This window comes from Acanthaster planci, linkage group LG06, assembly GCF_054643075.1.
Source record: "Acanthaster planci isolate LZ-2023a linkage group LG06, COTS_SCS, whole genome shotgun sequence".
NCBI classification, from domain to species: Eukaryota; Metazoa; Echinodermata; class Asteroidea; order Valvatida; family Acanthasteridae; genus Acanthaster; species Acanthaster planci.
Window position 1 is genome coordinate 9,152,648 of NC_141782.1, and position 22,585 is coordinate 9,175,232.

Genomic DNA, 22,585 nt, shown 5'->3' on the forward strand with positions numbered 1-22,585 from the left:
GAGGTGGTACGGTGCATCTTCCGGACTACCTATGAGATAATGGACTTGTCCATAAAATTGACAAACAGGGTATGCCGCGTGCATCTAGATGTAGCTCCTGATCAGGTTAGTGCTGATTCCTGTTACTTATTTCTACATTTTGGTGGATTGCAAACCCTCAGATTTTCGAGATGAACGTTTAATTAAGAAAAGGACAATTGATGAGAAAGCTTGTAATTAATGAAGTTGAGAGTCACTGTGGATATGAAGTTTTTTCATGCTTTTTGATGAATGATGGCATATGACGTGTAATAGTGTATGATCACTGCGACATGGAGGAAGGACACAACCAGGCCCAGGCCTACATGTGCATGTACAGTGTACATGTACATTGTAGCTTCAACCGCAGGGTTAGGGGCACAGTCATGACATTTGCCGCGTGCCCTCCACGAACTTACCGTAAATGCCGACCGGTATTTCTAGTGACGTGATGTTAAACATCACATGTTGATCGTGCAAGTCTTTCACTCTTTTTGCGATTCACGATTCAATAAGTGAGATCGAATGACATATCATGGATACAGTTTTAACCTTAAAACGGACTTGCGATTAGGCCTAATTGGGCTCAGTTTTGCTTTTGGAGAAGGTCCAGTCCAGCCCGCAAAGGCCTACACGTAGGCCTAAAAAATGTAGGCCCTAACGTTACACATCGATCATTATGATCATGTCAACTGCGGATTTCCCGATCATGCCGATGTGCCAGAGTAGGCCTGTGTAGTCAAAATATTCTAATGATAAATCTATTTCATTGTTACCGGTAGTTTACTGCCACGAAGGTTTAGAAATTACTTAATTAGAATATTGTTTTAAATCTCAAATTCATAAGACATGTACATGTAAGATTTCAGTCTTATTGTGCTCAAAGGCTTACAGATCATTTTTATAATTTTTATTTATTAATATTGATTTTTTAACGTATGTCATGGTGTCTGTCTACAGAGTGACAAACATGAAACAGGCTGATTTTTCCATTTCTTGGGCAGATAACCTCAACAATCTCCATGAGAAAAGTTTTTTACAATAATAGTTTACAACATATTTGTGCTTTTTTCTATCAGACAACAGAATTAAGATTTGATTTTAGAAATGGCAAATGTCTGTCCACCATTTTGTAACGTTTGTCACAACTTTTTTCCCTCTTAATGTAAAATCTTTGAGTACATATACATGTATAGTGTACATTTATTGCAAAACCAAATTAAATAAAATAACAAACAATTAATTGGAAAAAGTCGGGTTATTTTGCTAAATGAACGTAAGAAGACTGTCTGTCCCTGGGTTATATGTGACAAATGTTACTCATTGAGAAAAAACTTACATTGTGTTCTGTGAAGTTTAAAGTCTTTTAATAAAAATGATTTTGAAAACTGAAAACAAACAAGTTTGGTTGTGAACAATTCTTTTTTTATGCTCTAATTCAAACATCAGAAAAATGTCTGTCCATGTGACATACTTGATGTCTGTCCAGTGACAAACAGTACATTTTATTCTTGAAATAAATTTCAGTGTTATCTACACTGGAATTGTTTTTCCAAGATAATTAAAGTTTCTAAAAGTACATAAACGGAGTATTTAATACATTGCAGGTAATTTTCAATTGTATTTTGAATTTAATTTTCATATTTAAGAAATAAAGTGTCTGTTCATGTGACAAACATTATATCTTCAAGAATAAACTTTCTCAAATACTGCTCAATTTATCTTTACCTTTTCTGGCAACAATCAGAAACAGTGAAGACATACATGTACAATGAATGTACATGGAAGCAAAAGATAATGTCAAAATTTTACACTTGGAAATTTGTATTGAATGTCATGCAAATGTGCCTTTTAGTGTGGACAGACCCATATGCATTGGATTTTTCAAATTCCTATGTGTCAGACTTGGAGAAAAAGGAAGCATGTACAGATATACATGTATGCTTTAACATTGTTTTAAAAAAAGTTTGAAACATCCTCGAGTGTTTGTAACGTTCTTGACATTCATGGACAGGTACCCCCCTCTGGCACATGTAACATACCAATTTGCAAACTCAAGCTTAAAAGGATTTTGTGATCTCAATCTGACAAGGAATACATGAAGCTTTTCAATGGTGTGCTGTCACCATTAGCAAAATTCAGAAGACTGAGACACCGCTTGGACATGACGAACAAAAGTGCACAGTTTTGCACACATGTAATTTAGCAAATGTACATGTACCGGTATGTGCCAGGTGAAAGTTTGATCATACTCAAATGTTATAGTGCTTCATGACTTGAGATTACTTCTGGCAACCAACTTCAAACTCACGCTGTAAATTTAAAAAGTGCACTGGTGTTCATTCTAAATTTGTACATGTATGTGCATGTAATGTACATGTTTACTGTATCCATATCATAAATGTATACATGTATACATTAGAGACAACTTAAGACCTACATGAAGGACAGCCTCAAACCTTTAAATATTTTGGTCTAGATAAAGTGACTTAGCATCTCTTCTAGTCATCACTTGACTTGTAACTGTTGACTTTGCATGCCTGATAGAAGTCATTCACCTTGATAGCTTAACTCCGGTGTACCATTACCTGTCTGCCTGTAACATGCATTGCATTTCATATTTTCTGAGAGAGAGATACAGCACAAAAAAAAGCTGAAAAAGAAGAGCGTATTACCAAAAACACCTTTGAAAACAAGGCCTTGCATCCCTCAGGGAAATTTTGACCAGTGCATGAGGTAGGGGCAGGTGAAAAACAAGCTGTAAAATACGACGATTTGCGAGACCTCATGGGGGAAAGCAAGACACACATGCATCACCTGAGCACCTGCCTGTCCCGCAGAGGTGATTATGGAGAACACTTAACACCCCCCCTCAAAATTCATCTCCTCATCATTGGATCACACTTTGCAGATAGCCAACAGAGATTGGCCACTTGACAGTAAGTGCATAGGCAGCAGAGAGTGTTTTTGTTTGTTTGAACGATCCCCTTCTCTCCCCCCCCGGCATTTGCTGCACAGTTTGTAGGGCTGAGCAATTTGCTATATTATTAATCATTATTTTAAATTGTTAACATCTATAAGATCAATATTTGTTGCATTGTTCTAAAACAATCTGCTGAAATTCCGGTACAGTACTTATACACGTGGGTCCATTTACCGTGTGGCCTGCAGATTTTTTCTTTATGTGAGTGAGCGATGAACAGGAACCTGGACATGTAGCAGGCAGCTCCTTTCATTGTAACGTAGCAGTGAAACTGAAAGGAAACATTGTACATGTATCACTCATTGACAGATTCAGCATTCATGAATAGGGTACACTAAGCATTTTACAAGGGAGGGGGTCCCAAAATGGTTACAAAATCCAGACAAGTGAGCTGGACACATTTGCACTCATTCAGGTGAAAGATTTTGTCTTCAAAGTTAGTAAACATGTAGGAAAAAGACACAGCACATGTGCGCATACCCCAAGAAAAAGGATGGGTGGTGGCTTACCCCCATCTTGCTAATGTTCAAGATTTCAAGTTCAAGCCTTGGAGATTTGGCTTAATTTACCTATCACATGAATTGTGAGTCAAATTATTTGTTGGCAGGGCAACGTTGTATCAGAGTTAGGGTTAAAAAAAATTGTTGGAGGCTTTGAAAAATTTAAGACAAAATAGTGGAACAACATAAACCAATATGAGGCCTGCCAAAGTTAAGTTTTTGACATCTTACAAATATGATTAACCTCCTGCTAATAATTAACCTCATGGTTCATAGTTTTTATTTCTTGATTTGCCAAGAATGTCTTACAGGGTTTTTTGCTGATCTCAATGTCCCATCATAAATTTATTCCCCAGCCAAAAAATACAAATATCAGTATCCCCATGTACTTTCTTGAGCTGTCATTTTCAAAAGATTTCATGTGCGTGTAATTTTGTATTCATAAAATATCTAAATGGTTAGGAGATCCCATCCTTTCCACTACAGGTGAAGCAAGCACATGTACACATTTTACACGGTGCAACTTCTTCCAATTTATCAGCTACAACTAGCTGAAAAAGTTTTGTGTAAATGAGATACATGTACATACATTGTGTGCACATGTATGGTACAGTACATGTTGTCACTCTTCACAGACAAAAGTCTCACGGTAGAATAAAACCTAAGATTTGTGAAAATCACATTTGAAATTAGTCTCTTTTCTAATTAAATGCTTATTTCCCATGTATTTAGCATTCCTTCGACTTAACCAATGCTACTCCACGAAAGAAGGGATCTTAAATGACATGACTATAAAATAATATTTATAAAAATCAATTCATAAATACTTCAGACAGTCTCCCTATTCAACAACATGCAACTTAGCCATATATTAACATTTGATAATGCCCACTGAGAAGTGATAATGACCGTTGTGTAAATCATGCACTGGTACATGGATACGAGACAGTTTAATCGAGTCTGATTGTTCAAGAGTCTGTGTGCACGTGACGTACCAAACACGCGCATTTTTGGCAAAATGAAAGTAAAATTCTAGAACAAAATCATTGGAAATCAGCCATACATTGTATATTGACTTCTTTTGACTCTCTAATGAAAAGCTATTTGAATAAAAAGGAATGTGAATAAATATACATCTGTGTGCTTGGCCAGTCAAACTTTAGTTTAAACTAAAGTTTAAGACTTGCTGAGGAGAATGGAATGAGCTGGTCTTAAGCGCACGTTTAAAACCGCTCAGCGTGATCTTTCCTCTGTTCGCGAAAATGGTAAAATGCATGTGACTTTTGTCTCTTCATGAAAATGGCAGGCACAGTACATGTACATGCATTAGCGTGTGCCAGGTGTAATATTGTTTAATTTGTATACATTTCTGGAGTCAAATTTGTGTCGTCATGAAAACAGCAAAAGCAAGTTTTGCCCATGGTTTACCCTTTATTGCTAATGCTGTATCTATGGAAGAAAATTTGTCTCTTCCGGAAAATGAAAAATGTACTTTTAGTCAAATTTTGCCCCAAGGGGATCATCTTGATTTGGCTGCTTTTAGTAGAGTTGGTGGAAAATGATCACACCATGTTGTAAGGCATCGCATAACCAAGTTGATTTAGCAAAAAAAAAAGACATTTAAGAAAAATCTTAGTTTCGGGTCAACTTGTCTCTTCATGAAAACGGTAACAATGTGCAAACAGTTTAAATCCGCATGTACATGTATGTGTACATGTAAATGTACATTAATCGTCAGAGTGGTTGGGGTTTTATTTTGAGCCTTGGATGTTCCAGCATTGACTTGTTTTCATCAAAAGACTGATAGTCTCTGTGCACCCTCCGGCAGTGCATGCAGTACATGTGTGTACTTTACTGAAAATGTAATCAGAACGACATGTACATGTACATATACATTAAGTTTGCCTCCTGTGTTTGACTTGCTGCAGAACTGACAGCATCTCTCTGGAAATTTGGTTGGAGGTGTTGTCGGCAAGTTAAATGGCCAGCTTTGATTCCTGTATTCATCCCATCTCCCTTGGCAGTCTGAATTTGAGAAAATAGGCCAAAATGTCTCCAAAATAACATGTACATAATGTGTGTAACATGTAGATGTACATGTATGACTTAGGAACAAAGTGCTATTATGGCAGGGGGCTGGGGGACTTTAGCCCTCCCCCAACTTTTATCTAGCCCCCCTCCCCCCGACCTTTGGAAAATGTTGGAGTTGCGATTCTGCAATAACATTTTGTTTAATTGAATGATTAGTCCATGATCATTTTGCAGGGTCATTATGCGCATTTATATTGAATTTTGTTTCTTTTTGCTCCCATAGTTAAAGAGCAGTAGTGAAAGTTAAAAGATGATGTCTCGTGCGAAGTGTCTGATTACATGTACCTCCCCAAAATACTGGCTCTAGAACTGTGCCATCTCTGTGGAGAGGTTGAATGGATATTTAACAGCTGCAAACTGTGAACATGTTGTGTACGTATTGGATGTTTTTCAAGATATCAAAATTCAGTATAACTTGGCTAGTTGCGTTAAGTAAAACAAAGCTCACACCCCTCCCCCCCAAAAAAAGAGTTTGCAACCAGAAAGTGGACAGATCAGGAAGACAGTAGTTGCCTTAAATTTGACACTGTTTTCAATTTTTTGACTTACTGTAACTTGTAACAAATTATGAATTGAAGTCCTTAAGAATCTCACTTGTTTACCCTTGTACTTACGGTAAACCTAATCTCTAAATAAAGTTCTTGAAATATGAATGTTTTGTGTAAACTGTGGATTGTGTCAGTCAGTGTTTGTGAGTGTGTTCATTTAAACATTACAACTCCTGTACGTTGTACGTGCTTTATTTTCCTACATGTAATTTAGGCAAATCTCTAGTTGGCGTCTTTCCTCACCAACCAAGCACAGTGTACAGACTATAAGTACATACAACAATACATTGGGAATATGCAAAATTTTTATCATTAGTGGTTACACATTTGACTTAATTCCTCATCTGTTCGGTAAACTCTGACATGCAGAATTTTAATTTGCATCCATGAGAGAGAGCCTCTTTCCAGTAGGCTTGCCTGCATACATGTACGTCCACCCAACTGGCAATCTAATTTGCCTCCCCTTCAGTGTCTATTTCCATTTGCCTTCCTTCAAAGCATATGTACATGTACGTGGATTGAATTATATAGCTCTGAAAATTGTTTGCCGCTGTATGAAGAAGGGAATGAACAATTGACCGCTTTGAAACATTAATCATGATAGTGGACACACGCTGGTGTACAGCCGGAAAGAAGGGTTTGAATATTGAAAACTGCTTTCCCCCCATCCTAATACAAGGGACTGTAAGCACTTGATAGCTCAGTAGCAGTGTACTGTACATTATTCATGAAGTGGAACAGCCAGCAGTGCCTATTTATCCACTCTCTACTCTGTCCTCTTCGAGTGACGCTTTTTGTAACCAACGTACATGGACGTGTGTAGGGTTTACGGTAGTAATCAAGTTGAAGCGATTACATGATAAAGCCATTGCTGTACACAAGTTCTATGCAGGTGCAGATGTACATGTACCGGTACAGGTAACTACTCACTGCACATGTAAATGCACTTGTGGCTGACGTCCACACATGCTGTGAGTTTGAATAAGGGTTTGCAAGCCTGTCTGCCACTACTACATGTAGGAATGGTAATGTTGGCGGAATGCATGTATGCGACTGCTAGCCTTGCTATACTGACACATGTATGGAGGACTTTAGCACGGCATTGGTGAATTGTTGATCTACGCAAATGGGACCGTACAGTGACTGTGCTGGTGTAAATTTCAGATGCATGCACAAGGCACAGTATGTGCAAACTGAGAAGGGAAAGCCTTTTTATAAGTTATTCATCTGATGGGTTCTGTTCTGCACGTACGTGTATGTGACATTCATGTATTTATCTCAATATGTTTCACTGTTATTATGATTTTTATGGCTATTAATTTTTAGACTGTGTTAAATGCTTTGTACTGGTACATACATGTACACTACGTTTGAGCTACATGTACATGTAAACTCTCAGCTGTACCTGTAGCCTGGCTCTGGGAATGGGTATACATGTACCTGTCTAAATTGTAAAGATGAGCTTGTTACAGGCTACTCTACACTTACACGTATGCTCCCTGCAGGTGACTCTGTTTACACTGTGAACGTGTTCATAATGAATTGTACAATTGTACATTGTACATGTAGATGAGAAGTCCAGTAGCTGAACGGATGCAACACCGCAGCATTCATGTATTGATGAAGAGATTGTGTTTGTCTTCACACAGATGAGATTAGACTGTCAGCACCGTAGTCTGCCGATCAATGGGCTGATCACCTGGATCGATACTCACCAGACCTCCTGATGGTCTAGATGGTAACGGCACAACCCTAGGGGCTGACCGCAGCAGTGAAGGAGTGCGCGGCATCGCGCTCTCGTGGCCCAACGACTGGTACCCAATGAACGGCGGGCGCTTTGACTTTGATGATGGGGGCTCCTACTGCGGCGGATGGGAGGAGGGCAAGGCTCACGGCCATGGGGTGTGCACGGGGCCCAAGGGCAAGGGGGAGTACTGCGGGTCCTGGCACTACGGCTTTGAGGTGACAGGAGTCTACACCTGGCCAAGTGGCAACACCTACGAAGGACACTGGGAGCATGGCCGACGCCACGGGCTTGGGGTGGAGAACAAGGGCCGCTGGGTGTACCGCGGAGAGTGGACGCAGGGATACAAAGGGAAATATGGCGTGATACAGAGCCTTGCTAGTGGGGCACGCTATGAAGGAACCTGGAGCAGTGGGCTGCAAGATGGATATGGGCAGGAGACATATGCAGATGGAGGTAGGTCATGATGTAACAATGGCATCATAGCTTTAATTCCTTAATGTATCTACATTTAAGGAAGCTTTTAGAAATCTCTAAAATCTCCTCACCCAACAAATGAACAGTACAATCTCTGTACTTTTTAAATGTCGAAGGACACTGACTCCCAGTAATGGCTTCACTGTACTTTTAGGTGCAAAATTCTCACAAATCTCCAGATGGACATCTTAAGAAGCATTTGGTAGGGTTAGTTAATAAGGAAGTGTACATGTATGACATGTAAGTACTAGTACATGTACATATGTGCCTGCCCGGTCTTTTCCTTACCATGCTTACTGGTATTGTCAGGCGCGTGGTGCCTATGGCATGAGGTGACACTAAGCCAGCCGGTACTTAATCAACGGTTTAAGATCAGCCTCATGACTGGCTCTTGACCAGTAGGAATGGCTGAACGGAGTTATTTACAGTAACAAAATTAGGTATTCAACAATTGAATCTACAAGTACGTTGATGGTCATAACATCTGTTTTACTATGTTAATTCTAACAAATGTAGTGTGCCACAGGCTCTGAGTGTTAATGTTAGGCGCGATAGGTCAATCAACGCAGTTGCTCGATGTTTGCACAACTGGTTAATTTTACTGCACAACTTGTGGTCAATTCTATGGTGCCATCGACCAATTCCCTTTTCTTTTTCTGAAAGTTGTATTAAAAAAGGAAAGTGAAGCTGAAGATTTTACCGATAGCATCAGACAATAGTGCAGCACATATACATGTACATTGTATATGACCAATGGCACAGCACAATCAGATAATGATGCAGATGGACTGATTACCCTCAGCACTAATGTCATGTTTAATGATAAAATGAAATTTCATAATGGCAGAATATTAATGACGATTTATACCTGTGTACTCCCAATTGCACAATACACAACATGTGTTGAGCATACTGTATCAATTGTGAAGACATTGATATGTACATGTACATGAATGTGTCGAAGTCGGCAATCACAAACGTCATTCAGTTCTGTTAATAGTGTCAAAAAATTGACTGCAAAAAACAGCGAGTAAAATCAAAATCGATGTACAACACAAGCTTTAAAAAAGAGTGCAAAAAAGCACCACCAAACCATCATCATTTTACAACTGGACTGATCACATTTTCTTCAAGTACGTTTCCAAAAACCGCAGTCCAAAACACCCATCTTGGTGATTTTGCAGCTTCCATCATTATCTCCCGGTGCCGTTAGAGAAATGTTTCGCTGCATCGTGGCCTGTTTGATCTTTAACACCAACCCAGATAGTGGGCCTTTTTTCATTCGATATTCATGAGCCCCTCCACTTAATGGCGATGCTCTGGGATTTTTCTCTTTGGACCAAGGTTTCTTGAAAGAAAATTGGTTATACTGAATGACGATTAAAAAAATGACGTCCAAGACATAAAATATGATTCATGATGAAACTCTAATGCGCAGAGTTAATAATTTTAATGCAGTTTTCAGCTTGGATATTTCCAAAATAACAAAATAAACATCATGCATGGAATTTTCAAGCACTACATGTACATGTGACAGCGTTTTCGGCATTCTCGAAAGTTATGCATTTTTTGTCAAAATTCTTGAACTTAATCAAAATTCTGTCAAATATGACTTTTGCAACGAACATATTGTACTCATTATACATTTTTGATGCAGTCAAAGTTAAGGAAAATTTTCGGTGGTTGAAAGGTATAAGACCTGGTAGTGACCGTGATTATAAACGGTAAGAGAATGAAGAGAGCCAATCTTTTCTCATCATTTTCTGTCCATTTTGTGCTCTTTTTTCATGGCTTTTTTTTTTAAAGTTATTTCTTATGTGCTTTAAAATACATCAGTTGAAAAATATACTGAATTCTCCTTGTTGAGAGAAGTTTTGAAATCAATTCTTCTGGTGCAAACAATTTGACATAAAACATTAAATGAATTCAACTCCATTTGATTTGCACTGGTAGCAAACCTAATGTCCACCAAATGTACACATCATGCCTAATTATCCCCAAATAATCATTTTTATAAATCAAAGTCACGCTTTTAGAAGTTTTGAAAAAATGACATTGCATTTTGGTCCATTTTATGAAGAACAAGCCCTGTGTGTACATGTACATGTACTGTACATGTACATGTATGACATACTGGTACAGGTACATGTACACAGAATTCAAGCAAGTACCGGTACATGTACATGTATAAGTTCCTGCTTAATTTTTCATTCATGGCAAATCTGGACCTCCATCTTAAAATTTGGATGGAATTGTGTGACTGTGTGCGTGATTACTGATACACGTACATGTACATCATGTACCGGTACATGTACTGTACCAGGTACATGTACTGGTATGTACATGTATGTACATGTATGTACATACACACATACATGTTTATGTTACTTTGACGGGTATGAACAGAATTGTATTTTTCACATCCAACATACAGTACACCTCCAAACCTGCCAGAGCCAATAAAAGTAGTGTTGTAGAGTGATTTACATTATTGGTCTATTAATTTCAAATTTGATTTGAGCCGTATGAGCCAAACACTCATACATGTAGTTTTTACAGGAAACTTTGTGACTCATAGGATTCATTGGTTTAGTACAATGTACTGGTGCAGTATGTACATGTACAAATACATGTAGATTAATTATGTACATGTACATGTACGTGTACCGATCCATGTACCCATAAATGTCTGAAAATTAAAAGCCAAAATTAATCTTTATTGAGGCTATTATTGAGGCTTCCAAAATTATTCATGTGTGGTTTTTCATGTCAGGATAGAAAGAGAAAATTTATCCTGGTTTTGTCTGAATGAAAAGCAAATTGTTCCCATGCGTGAATACTGGTAGTTCCCTTTAATTTATCAGATCAAAAGTGACATCTCCCGCACACATCCATTGGCTGTTGCCTCATTTGCCTGCATTGCAGAGTGCATGCCATATTGCAGCCATATACCGGTACATGTACAGCCGACACCTACTGATGCGGTAGATGCATATGGCATCACAGTGTATTATCGTTGAGATCATACATGTACATGGGCAGTAGATGTTGAGGAGATAATTACACAGATGATGCAACTGGTGTGTTATTGATGGCATCCATTATTGATTCCTCTTCTCTCCCCCCCCCGCTCAGACTCGCTAATTAGTCCTATTGTCGTATCATCGGGTCAATTACAATAAGTCAATACACCGCATGGGTTGACATTCGGTCACTGGGCACCAGACAGTTTGTCAGTATGTTGTGTGCCACTGACATGGAAAAATGGTGATCCATTCGTGCATGCCTGGCAACGTACAGTACATGTACATGTATGTTGTGAATTACTGGCAGTCGGTCGTGATTATTAATACATGTATTAGGCCTACTGGTAGATGTACAGTATGTACCAGTACTTTTTCCTTATGGGGGGGCATTTACCACCATGTCAGTTAATATTTGATCAAGTTTGTGCCTGATACACCTACATGTACATGTACCGTACCGTACACCGTAGAAGACAATCTCGTTTATGAACAAAATACTCTCAAAAGATTTATTCCAAAAGGCACATGGTAAACACAAATACATGTACTGATGCAGGAACTGTTTTGTGTTTATTTTAAGTTACACGTACACAAATAATGTCAACTTACCTTTTATAATTGACCGTCATATTTGTACATGTACAAAGTGTTAAATTCACTTGTTGGGGGTACCCTAACTACATGTACCGGTACCGTGACTAGATATGATCTTTGTTCAGTGGTGGTACATGTACGTGTACAGTATTTTCCCCCAGCCAATTATTCATCTGACCATTTGATAATAGTGTCAATGGAGAAGTGGAATCCTGCATTTTGTAACTTTTTAAACATTTGTGTTTTTAAAAGTTATTGTATACCTGTACAGTACCGTACTTGTACCGTACTTAAAATTTAAGTTTTGAGTGTACACTGCACATGTACATGTATGTACATTTATTACTGTTTTTGCACATGTACACTGCATACCAATGTCAGTTGTACATGTACATGTGACTACATGTACATGTACTTTAAGTTACGTTACATGTACATGCATACCCCAGCAATGCCTTTTCAGAAAAATGTGTTGCACACAAACATGGTCTTTATGAGTACCCTACACGTACAGTTTCTGATGGCATTTCAAACTATTCATGGTGACAGACAACTAAGGTGGAAAGCTTGCGGTAGCACCATGCAAAGATACAATCTCTTTAGTGAGTCTGTATGGTTCTGAAAAGAACCGTGAGGAACTCAACGTTCCGGACAGTATGCTCTGTCCGTCATCAGGAGACTGAAGAGATGCCGACATAGAGTGGGGCTCTAAGCTGACTGGGAGTGTGACGGATCAGTAGACTACACAGTAGCATCCGTCACACTCCAGTACTCCCAGTCAGCTTATAAGCCCCACTCTATGTCGGCATCTCTTCAGTCTCCTGACGACGGACAGAGCATACTGTCCGAAACGTTGAGTTCCTCATGGTTTCAGAACTTTCATAACTATACAGACTCACTAAAGAGATCGTATCCTTGCATGGTGCGACCGCAAGCTTTCCACCTTAGTTGTACAGTTTCTGTTCAACATAAGGCAACTTGGCATTTTTTTTTGTCATTGATATTCACGATATGGTATACATGTACCGGGTACATGTATCAGAATGAGCAGGTTCAGCGATGTACATGTAAAGTGAGCTTATTCGGGAGCAAAGCACATTTGCAAGGTCTGCATAGGGCCACAATGATTGGGCAAACCTACACGTACGCACGTCTGAATGACCTGGGACTAATTATTTTGAACATGCGCCGTTTGAATACCAAACTGGCTCATTGGCATTCAGATCGTATGCACTGCATGTGGTGTCTGTTAACCCATGTGTACAAGCTGGTGCATGAAAATGAAAGTGGACTACTTTCCATTACACATGTCTATGACAAGTTCATCTTTAATTTGGTTAAGCGTTTTCTGATGAGCTGTGTTCATGATGTTTGGCGGGAGCTGTTTGAGTGACAAACTATGTACAGCCCCACTTCACACATCTTCCAAACATTGCCTTCACTTTTGAAGCATCATCAGCTTGGCTGATTAGTCAAGTGTAAACTGTGCAAGAAAAAGAAATGGCATTTTGAGACCATTAAATTGCGGACGAAGGTTAGAAAGTACAATCATGATTTACTACTACATGCACAATTGTCTCTGTGACAGCTAGTGGACAGTGACATTTTGCCATGCATATCCCATGCCATTTGTTGCATTTTTCCATTATTCATAATGTAAAAAAATCAACAAAAATCATGAACTCGGGAAAGGGGTTTTAAAAATCTCAAATTTTATATGGTCCTTTAGTGGCAAATGCCTTGACCTGCCACAAACATGCTGTTCATTGATTAGCCTGTTACCATGGTGATGCTGATGCCTGGCAGTCCTGATGACGGCAAAGAGCAGAGATGGCCCCAGTTGTAGATCCTAGGCTGAGGATGGTCAGAGAGGAGTGTGGGGCATACAGCAGCTATGGACATGCGGAGGATGTTCATTGGGGGTAATTACCGTACGTGTAGGAAGCTTGAGCTACATGTATGCTGTTTAAAGGACAGCAGAACTGAAATGAGGCAGAATCATCCTCCATTGATGCGGGTCTTAAAGGGCTTCCTTCTTCATTCCTTCTTGTGAATGGACACCATGTATGCACATGTACGTCTACCCCAGCATGGACGAGATGAAACTTTCATGCGTCAATGTTGGCTACCCAGTTAAACATACAATGTACATGTACATACATGTACATTTGTACATGTACATACCCTTTCTTACTGCGAAGTACTGTTGTGACCAAAGATTATATACATGTAGCACCACATAGCGGCGCAAGATGGGTAATTCGGCCATAAAGGTGTTATCACCATGGGTGCCATTCGAGTGTGAACGTTCATGTGTGTGCGTGCCTGTCGCGGCGCCTGCGCCTGTGCGTTGACATGCACTGCGCAGTCGTAGTCCAACCAGAATGGCGCCCATGTGATGATAACGTTTTACGCATATTCATGGTGAAGTTCCCCATCTTGCGCTGCTATGTGGCGCTATACGATCTGTGGTTGTGACTTCATTATTATACATGTACTGTACATGTATGTGTAATGCAGGCTCCCAAAAAGTGAAATGAAAAGTGAATTTTGATAATACCAGATTTTGATAGTAGCCCACGTGTTGGTGTTCCGGAACTTTTTGTTTTCATAGTCTGCACAGGTGTTGTATACTAGTACATGTACATGTGTATTTGAGGCACAGGGAATTGTAAAATGCCCATTCACACTGCACACATACTGTACATGTACATGTAGTCAAAGGCATTTAAACCCAGTGTCATAGGGTGTGAGACTGTGGTGAGACAGCTCTTGTGCACAGGCTTTTTGGGGGTGGGGATTAGAGGAGGAGATGGCATTGAGGACTTGCAAATACATGTTCATGTACATGTAGTTTTATCAAAGTCCTCCGCTGTGATTTCTTCAAAATCCTAAAGCTTTTCAGGAATGAAATTGGTCAGCAATTTTCCTGATTTCAGGATTTTTTTATCAGGATTTTCCAGATTTTGTCAGGATTTTTCAAACAACTTTTTTTAAAATGTGGAAAAATCTTTTACCATTAAGACATTTTTATGTACATGTAAAAAAGTTGATATACTCCAGAATGGGTACATGTATTTTAAGGGGTACCTCTAGGCCAACACAAATGTATATCACTTACCCTTCACTGATGTGGGGGGCATTCAACCTCTGGCATGTCTGGTGACTGTTTTGTGGATATGTACATTTTGGGTACATGTACAGTACATGAAGTCTCGCCCTGACTTTCCCTGCGTAACTAAAATATTTGGGGTACCATGCACCTATACAATTGATATTTTGCACAGGTGTGAATTAATTACCAGTCCCACTTACCTGCTACCCTGACATACATGTATACCAGTACATGTAGCACACAATTCACCCTGCACTCATTCACCTATTATGCACATTTTGTACGTCTATGTACTACAGTTCAACTTTGTCTGCGGCTCAGCTAATGTAGCGCAAATGATGCATACATGTACATACACTGTACCAAATTGAACAGTTTGTTTTAAGCTCGAGCACTTGTGCAGAAAGGAGCCCTCCTTTTTGTGGGGGTGGTGTGGGGTCTTTGTGTGATTACTTGGGATGAAGCAGTTTACTTAATTGGAAGCCATTTACATTTTTTTCAGAGGGTTTTCTGAAGAGAAATATGAAAAATCCAAGAGATTTGAGAGAAAAAGATATTGATGTTTTCATTTTTTTTTGCAGAGACAATATCAATGGGTAGCTGATCATGCTATTTTGATATATTATAGATATTTGTTGTACTGGTTTTTATATATTTTGATGTTAAATTATTCTTGTATATATATACCCACATGAGTATACATGTTTGCATTTAATTTTTAGATGTATTTGATTACTATGTTTTGGGTGTGCATGTTCTGTATGTGTTTTGTCAGTGTAATTTTACGGGATTTTCAATGTACATGTACAGAGCATTTGAACAAATTTTTGAATAAGTCATTGTTCATTCTTAACGGCCTTTCTGTTTCAATTTAAATCAATTTTTATCTTTCTATTTTGCTCCTGGAGAGTGGTCATTTTCATGTATGTATGCTGTAACTTTGCAACTTTGATGTCATTCATCTTTTTGTTAATGTACCGGTACATGTACATGTACTTGTATGTGAAAGTGTTGTTTCTCATCATCTGTCATATGACTGCTCAGCAGGTGACTGACAACTGTGGTTGTTGGCAAGGTTGATGAGTTGTTTGGTTGGAGTATGTTGTCTTAACCCTGACGGAAGCACTAGGACAGATAGGTGCCCATTTGAGACTGGAGTTTGCATTAGTCACCCTCCTCATTTTCTGCCGTGCATCAGAGAATGAAGAGTTTGTATCTTAACCTCCAAGCTCTCTGTACATGTACACTGTATGTTATTTGACCGGATATACCGGTATCTGATAAAATGAAAAATACTGGATGTACTAACACTGGTACATGTACATGTTTGGTTTACACATACAGTACATTCACATCTGTTTTTAATTTAAGGACCGCGGTTGCATGTGTTGAAGATATATGTACATCCCCTATTGGGAATTTTCACAGGAAAATATTTGCATTGGATAATGTTTCATTTTTGGTTCTTTTGTCATACATTTATTTTTATGTACCCTATGTGTCCGGTCGTGGTATTCATCCTCATCCAGACACTTTCTAATCCACTGTGATAGGCATTTGCTATGGCAGGGCAGGGGTTCTGGTTGTGATGTCTGTTTATCAGCTGTGTGTGGACAGGAGCTTCATGTACATTAGTCTGTCTGATATTGCTGCAGTATTTCAAATACTGAGCCTGTCTGCCGGGGGAACCAAACGTTCCAGGAATTGTTAGCATTTTGTGAATGGCCACAGCATCAGGGATAATGTTAGAAAATTTAATTATGCTTGTCCAGTGTACAGAGAAATGTACAATGTATGCTGGTGCTTATGCCAAATCGTTCTTATAGAATTAAGAAGTGATACATGTATACATGTATGTTAGCATTCATAAGTTCATGTAAAGATGCATACTTTTTGTTACAACCACAGTTGTTACTTGTTACAATTTAACATTAAAAATGCCTTTAAGTATCTTAAATTTGATCTTTTGGAAAAGCTGAAAGCTCACTCGATGTAAAATCATTTAATGTGTGGAATGTACATGTACATGTATTTTTCTTAATTTTAAAATTTTTAGCACACAAGGATGAAATTTATTTCACAATGATGTGACAATAAAACAATATCATATCATACCATCACCCCATACATGTACATGTACTGGTATGCTCATCGTACATAATGTGTGTTGTGTACATGTACATGTAGTGTGTGTTGTGTTAGGTATACATGTATATGTACCGTATGAATGTACATGTACATGTATTTGTCTGCATGTGTAGGAGTAAAGAACTAAATGTACATGTACCGGTACATATACTGTATGTATGAAAGACCAGTTGTCATGGTTGTGGGGGTACATGTACCGGTACGTGCACGTGCACATAATAATAATATTCATTGTTTAAAGCCCATTACATGTACATCATAAAACAGATTTCAACAGGCTGTACATAAATAAAACACGCAAATACTATGACCTTAAGACTGAAGTAAAATTACCTAAAAATTATGCAATAAAAAGCTAAAAAGACGCTGGAGCCAACACCTTTAGAAAAGCAGCCACCCACCAAACAATGCAGTTGTAATGTTGCGTCACAGAAATTCTTCACACTCTGTGAATGGTGTGTTGGTGTGTAAGTAAACTAAAATACATCCACTTATGCCAAAATCCTGATACATGTACATACCATTAATTTGTTTACTGTTTTGCATTTCCTTGCAGACGACAACGGTGAACAATCCAACCATTTCAATCTTTGACTGTTTTTACAACAGTCAAACAGTTTTGGAATAAATACAGTCTCAAGATTGACTGTTTTTCTGTTTTGCTAAGTTGTTTGTGTAAAACTGCAGGGCAAAGTCATTGATTGTTATAGTATACTTACGTGTAATTTTATTGAAACAAGAAAACAGTAAAACTATTTATCCCAATACCATTTAGCTATTGTAAAAACAATAAAAGGGTAAAGCAGTGGATGGATTGTTTACCGTTGTCATCTACGAGGAAATGCAGAACAGTAAAACAAATTATGTAACGGGATTACCGGTATGCCAAGCCTTACATGTAAATTGATATTATATCATATACAGTATTACCACATATGGGCATATGACCTTCCCTACTGATACGTGTATAGCAATTTTTGTCCAAAGTCAACTTCAAATGAATCGAATTTTAAATCCCATTGGTACAAATGTGTTTGGGAACTTTGTTTATGTCTGTAGTCAGGTTTTCTTGCACAGCCAATCAAGTATGGTATTTGCAATTGAAATTTTTCACTGGTGTTTTGTTCCATATGTTGTACTTGTAACATTTAAGAAGAGCACTCCATAACATGAAAACACCCTTATAATCTGTTGCAAGCTGCTAGAACAAGCCTTGTGAGTGGTCAGATTGTGTAAGATTTGTGATGTACATGTAATAGGTCATTCAAATACAGTAAAATTCCAGACTGATATGTGTACCTCAACACATCCAAAGTTTTTCACACCTTATAGTATTCATTGAATATATTAATCTTGATATTTTTGTGGTAGTGTACTTAACGTAACACAGAATGAGACAGTTTAAGGAAAAAGATATGGATTATTTTCATGTGCCAGTACTTGCATTGATATACATGTACCGGTACACTGTACTAGATATACATGCTTAAATTATTCATTTTCATTTTCAGCCAAAAAAAAAAAAAATTAAAAAGCAGATACAGTACAGGTCACCATTAGGAAAGGGTGATACCAGCACATTGGATATGCTTAAATTATTTGTTTCTATACAGCAGAAAAACAATTAACAACAGGTCACCCTTAGGAAAAGGTGAACCATTAAAATTTAAATAGGAATAAAAGGCCAACCAGAACTGGGTTAGAAGTTTGGAAAGGAATCCCAGGAAAGAAGAGGGATGGACAAAAATACATGTACATGGATAACATACATGTAAGCAATGTAACAGTGCGGTAACAGTGTACATGTACACTGTACATGTACATGGATACACATACTGGTATGTACAGGAATACACTTACATGTACATGTACTGTACATGCAAGATCATGTGCTGTACATGTACATGTTTAGTACATGAAGGCACAATTGCACAGTGGACATGCACTTGTACATACATGCATGTACATGTACATTTACATAGAGGTTTTTCATGTGACTAACAAGATGGGCAAAGGCATTTCAGGTAACACCATGTCCAATCACAACACGCAAAATCTGTGGGCCCTTTCCATACGTGTGCTGGGCCAACACATTTTGTGAATTGTGATTGGCCAATGTATTGCAAACTCTTGGAGGTGGTCTGAAAAGCATGCACATGGCCCTTTTAGGGGTGAAACATTTTTAGCTGGCAATTAACCAGCAAAGAGCCGAGGGGAAGATCTGGAGTCCCCCCTTGGAAAGTTTTTCAAGGATATGTATATTTTCCCAATTCTGTTGACAATGTTTGTACATGTACATGTAAATATCAGACATTCCATTCTTGTGAACCACCCTTTTTTCCCAGTTCTGATCTGTCAAAAAATGTTCACTTTACCCACGAAAGACCATCCCATGTATGTGTACATGTACGTAAATGACTGTAACAACAATTAATCCAACGTCATGGTGATCTAAGCATTCACAGGTGTATGGTACTCATTAACGCTAAGCCCGAGGGTGTATGTACAATCATTGTTGGTGTTACCTGTTGTTGCACATGTAGCGGTACATGTACATGTATATGCTTGCAACATGTGCAAAATTTATAAAAAGTTCAACATTGGACAGCTGGGGTCTTAGGGGATGGATTCTGTATGTCCCCCAGCTGTGAAAAACATGTTTTCTGAAAAAAAAAAACAGTTCTTTGGGGGCTAAGGACAAACAAATGTGAGCTGAAATACTCTTTACCTAAAGCTTGCCTATTTGGCAATCAAGCAAAAACAATTACGGGTACCACTACTAAAAAATAAAAACTTTTAAAGAATATTGTAACATCGCCGCTTTTGTGAGTCTTGCACACGTCTAAAGAAAGGTCACAAATGCTCGTAATCTGGTCCAGTGGCTTCCGGCCTTTATTACACCTCAAAACCGGTGAACACACACAGAGTTTTCATGCTGGCCCAAAGCCAACCGGCAGGGATCGGTCCAGCCCCATGTAGCCACACCAGTGCCCCCACCAGCCTGTCGGCGCCGTCGCTACAATATCAAACACAAAATGCAGAAACAGTGTACATGTACATGTGTGTTCTTCCTTCTCCAAAAAATTTGAGAAATGATATGTTATGACAAAATATGTTCTTAAAACAGTTACATGTAATTATGATTACTGTTTTTGGCTTTTCCTGGGCGGGGTCTTATCATTTACCGGTACTTTGGCACAAAACTCTCTGCTGTCTCAAAGGGTGCTCCACTGTCACAGTATTTGGCACATTGCTGAACATTCACGAACATAAAGTAATACCATACATGTACCGTACATTACACAAACATACACCAGAGGTGCTAGAGCTCCAGCATCCTGTAGCATCAATTTGGCATCATGAATGAGTGGTAACGGGAAAGGATGAAGGGATCATCATTTCAAGGGACAGTTTAGTGAATGCATACATGAAATCATGCACTCACGATGACGCGGACCTGTCACACCCTTACACCTGCTGCAAATAACCTCCCTGGTATTTGTGACTTGTACCGGTGCCCATAGCTGCCCTTTCGAAGAAGCAGTCAAGTTGTGCAATGTTGTGTTACATACATCTGATGGTGGATTGGTTCAATCAAATTTTGAATACATCCTTTTTTTTTTTAGCTTGGTTAATTTCAATTTGCTCTTTCAGTCAGAATAGTGTAATTCTGGTGAGTGTCTTGGTTTAAAGTGTATGACATGTTTTGTAGTCTTTCCCTCTGGTCATTTGTAGTATTGTACATTTAAAACGAATTTATTGATTTTAAAATGATGCAGTCATTAAACACAAGGAAGCAGAACTTCAAATGCCCATTTTTTAAAAACAATATCACCTTTGTGTAATATGTACATGTACATGTATTGCACTGTATGTACCGGTATATGGCCCGATTGCCAATTAGACATATCATTTTATGCAATCTGTTACCAGTGCCTGATTGCTAGAGTACAAGGACATGATAAACGAAAAATACTTTGTACCAGGCTAGCATAAATTATAGTAATGTGTTGTCAGAGCATTGCGTTTGGACATGCATACGTGCAAACGTAAATTTGTGCAATCTACGTACCGTAGATGTATGCACATACATGTATACATGTAGTACATACACAGTAACACTGTAGATAGAGGTGAAATTTCAGATTTAAACAAATTCCGTGACATTGCCGTGTGTACTGGTACACTGAGAGTAAAAGCAAGATTGGTGTCACCGAACAGTGCTGAAACATGTTGGAAGTACATATACATAAAACAAGTACTAATATGTACATGTACGTACATGTACCAGTACATACAGTACATGTACATGTACATGTACCACATGTACACGTGTACCGGAAGCTGCCAGTTTGGTCCTACCATCCACTTTATTTATGTGTGATGGACCGGTACAGTGTACATGTACACGTGTATGTACATACCCACACCAGTATAGGTGTGAAATTTCATCTACAGTAATTGTTTTCTTATTTGATTTTTATAGTTTTATGGTAATTCTAAGGAAATTATGGAAAGGTACTCGTACAAGTAAGTGTACATGAATATTATGGGGACGGCTCACAAGTGCAGGTCACTGATTTCTGAGCACTATTTTTTGGAAAGTTTCAAACTAAACATGTTTGCCAAAATTTTGGGAAATGATTGAGATAAAAGTTTTTTTGATCTGTCCAGTGACTTCTTTGCTCCACTGGTACATACATGTATATGTACTAGTATGCTTCAGTTACATGTAGATGTACATGTATCAAGTACATGTACATTCTGTAGAAAGTCTGCATTACCAGGGTGGTCGTGGTGGTACTCTACAGGAACATACCTTTTACATTATCACAGTCCAACAGTTGGTTGGAACATTTTCAAAAGTTTTGTGTTTGTTTTGGCAAGTTACCGATACAAGCTATACGGAAGAATACCATTCAGAGGGTGCATGCATGAAGCACAGCAAATGTTTGAGTGCTGTGCTGGTACATTCCCAGGACATGTCCCGTACCGATAAATATGCATCCCTTGAAGTTTGGATGCAGGATTAGTCTGGTTGGATAATGCTTACCGTTCGTTTACATGTACAGTACATGCTGATGATTTGCAATCCTTTGGATTATTTGAAAAGCATGCATCTTTCCCACAAATGTGCATGAGAACGTACGTAACAGATTACCTGTGTACATCATGATGTAGAGATTACGTGTGTACAGGTGTACTCTGTACATTTGCATGTTATTGTGTTATGGTTGGAGGGAGTACCACTTATGCGATAAACTCTTTGCACGCTGCTACCATAGGCATGCAGAGCCTCAATCTGGTAGCTTGTACAGTCACATCAAAATTTCATCAACGC

At 38.6% G+C, this 22,585-nt stretch overlaps 1 protein-coding gene and 1 long non-coding RNA gene across 13 annotated transcripts in view; one reads left to right on the forward strand and one right to left on the reverse strand.

Moving 5' to 3' along the window:
* LOC147798797 (uncharacterized) overlaps positions 1-22,585 on the reverse strand; it is a 53,866-nt gene that overhangs the window by 6,503 nt on the left and 24,778 nt on the right. The window contains exon 1 of one of the 4 annotated variants that reach the window (XR_015425538.1): positions 3,176-3,363. The exons of the other annotated variants lie outside the window; for them this stretch is intronic. This is a non-coding gene — a long non-coding RNA (uncharacterized LOC147798797). Of the gene's footprint in view, positions 1-3,175; positions 3,364-22,585 lie in introns of those variants that run through there. 4 annotated transcript variants of the gene reach the window in all.
* The window catches only part of LOC110975663 (uncharacterized), a 56,569-nt gene continuing 34,009 nt past the window's right edge, over positions 26-22,585 (forward strand). For 5 of the 9 annotated variants that reach the window (XM_022228330.2, XM_022228325.2, XM_022228327.2 and 2 more), the window contains exons 1-2: positions 26-105; positions 7,790-8,340. In XM_022228330.2, coding sequence (XP_022084022.1) covers positions 7,962-8,340 — 379 coding nt within the window. In that variant the 5' untranslated portion in view covers positions 26-105; positions 7,790-7,961. Of the gene's footprint in view, positions 106-6,946; positions 7,059-7,088; positions 7,112-7,177; positions 7,395-7,789; positions 8,341-22,585 lie in introns of those variants that run through there. The other 4 variants (XM_087137593.1, XM_087137594.1, XM_022228326.2 and 1 more) reach the window with 4 other exon arrangements.